Source organism: Eimeria tenella, genomic scaffold (genome assembly GCF_000499545.2).
Source record: "Eimeria tenella Houghton genomic scaffold, Eth_scaff3287, whole genome shotgun sequence".
Lineage (NCBI taxonomy): Eukaryota > Apicomplexa > Conoidasida > Eucoccidiorida > Eimeriidae > Eimeria > Eimeria tenella.
Genome location: NW_013544341.1, coordinates 1 through 1,364, shown reverse-complemented (window position 1 = coordinate 1,364; position 1,364 = coordinate 1). Strand labels below are relative to the sequence as shown.

At 62.4% G+C, this 1,364-nt stretch overlaps 1 protein-coding gene across 1 annotated transcript; it reads left to right on the top strand.

Annotated features, from left to right (window-relative positions):
- Window positions 1-591: 591 nt before the first annotated feature.
- Window positions 592-1,125, top strand: ETH_00040590 (uncharacterized protein; the record flags this gene model as incomplete). The annotated part of the gene is made up of 1 exon (XM_013379478.1): window positions 592-1,125. One exon carries the CDS (start codon window positions 592-594, stop codon window positions 1,123-1,125), a length of 534 nt encoding a protein of 177 aa, XP_013234932.1.
- Between the last annotated feature and the right edge of the window lie 239 nt (window positions 1,126-1,364).

Sequence of the window (1,364 nt, the reverse complement as noted above, 5' to 3'; positions counted from 1 at the left end):
AGGGGGCCCCCAGCAGCAGCAGCTAGGGGGGCCCCCGTAGCCGCAGTTGGGGGGCCCCCAGCAGCAGCAGCAGCGAGGGGGCCCCCAAGCAGCAGCAAATTTGGGTCTGAGGACCCTTACAGGGGCCTTGGGGGCCCCCTGATGGCCCATTTATTTATTTATTCAGCATATAATGGCATATTTGTAAATATATTTATTCAAATTATTCAGATTAATAAACTTAAGATTTAAATTCTGGACTAAATAAGTATATATGAGCCCCAATGACGCACAGGGCACTGGGGGCCCCAAGACTCGGGGGCCCCCTGAGGGCCCCCTGGGGGCCCCTACGGGCCCCTTCAGGGGCCCCTTTTCTGTTTGTACCCATTTTGTCTTAAATGACTCATTTTAAATAACAAATATTTACTCAAGCCAGCCTGACACAGTCTTCAGGGGGGCCCCCAAGGGACCCAGTACCTTGTTTACCTGGGGGCCCCCGGGGCCTCCCCAAGCAGTTGGGGGCCCCCAAAGCTAAAGCCTGGGGGCCCCCGGAGGCCCCACAGGATAAGCGAAACCTGGGGAGCCCCGAAAGCTCCTTATATGAGAACGATAATGGGGGGGCCCCCCAGGGGCCCCCCCGCGCCCCTCTTGAGGAGCGTCAGGGGCCATTTAGGGGGCCCCCACAGAAGTACCCTCTTTGGGGGCCCCCCCATGAGGTTCCTCCGGGAGGCCCTGAAGGAGCCCCCAGCAGTACCCTCTTTGGGGGCCCCTAGAGACTCTCTTGCGGGGACCTTAGGGGGCCCCCAAGGGGCCCCCTTGCCCCCGAGGGGGGCCCTGAAGAGGGGCCCCCAGAGGCAACTAGGGGCCCCGGGGGCCCCTGGGGAGACCCTTCTGGGGGCCTTCCTGAAGGCCCCTTTGGAGGGCCCCCTGGGGGCCCCCCTGGGGTCTTTGGGGGCCCCTTTAGGGCCCCCAAGGGCCCCCCGGGCTGTGGGCGCTTTTAGATCTATTGGGTTCTGGAGGCGACGCGAGGCTGAGCTGCTGCTGCTGCTGCAGCAGCAGCAGCAAGAAGCAGCAAAGCAGCTGGCAGCAGGGTCCCTCTGGCACATTTGGAACCCCCCAGGAGTTGTCTTCACTTCCCGCAGGTAAGGGCCCCCAAGAGCAGCAGCAGCAGCAGCAGCAGCACGGAAAGCAGCAGCAGCAGCGGGAGACGCTACAACAGCAGAACCAGTAGCACCAGCAGTGGACGCTGCAGCAGCAGAAGCAGTAGCAGCAGCAGCAGAAGCAGCAGGCAACAGCAGCAGCACAAACCCACGCGCGCACGCACAGCCACACAGCAGCAGCAGCAGCAGCAGCAGCAGCAGCAGCAGCAGCAAGTCCGCTGCCTG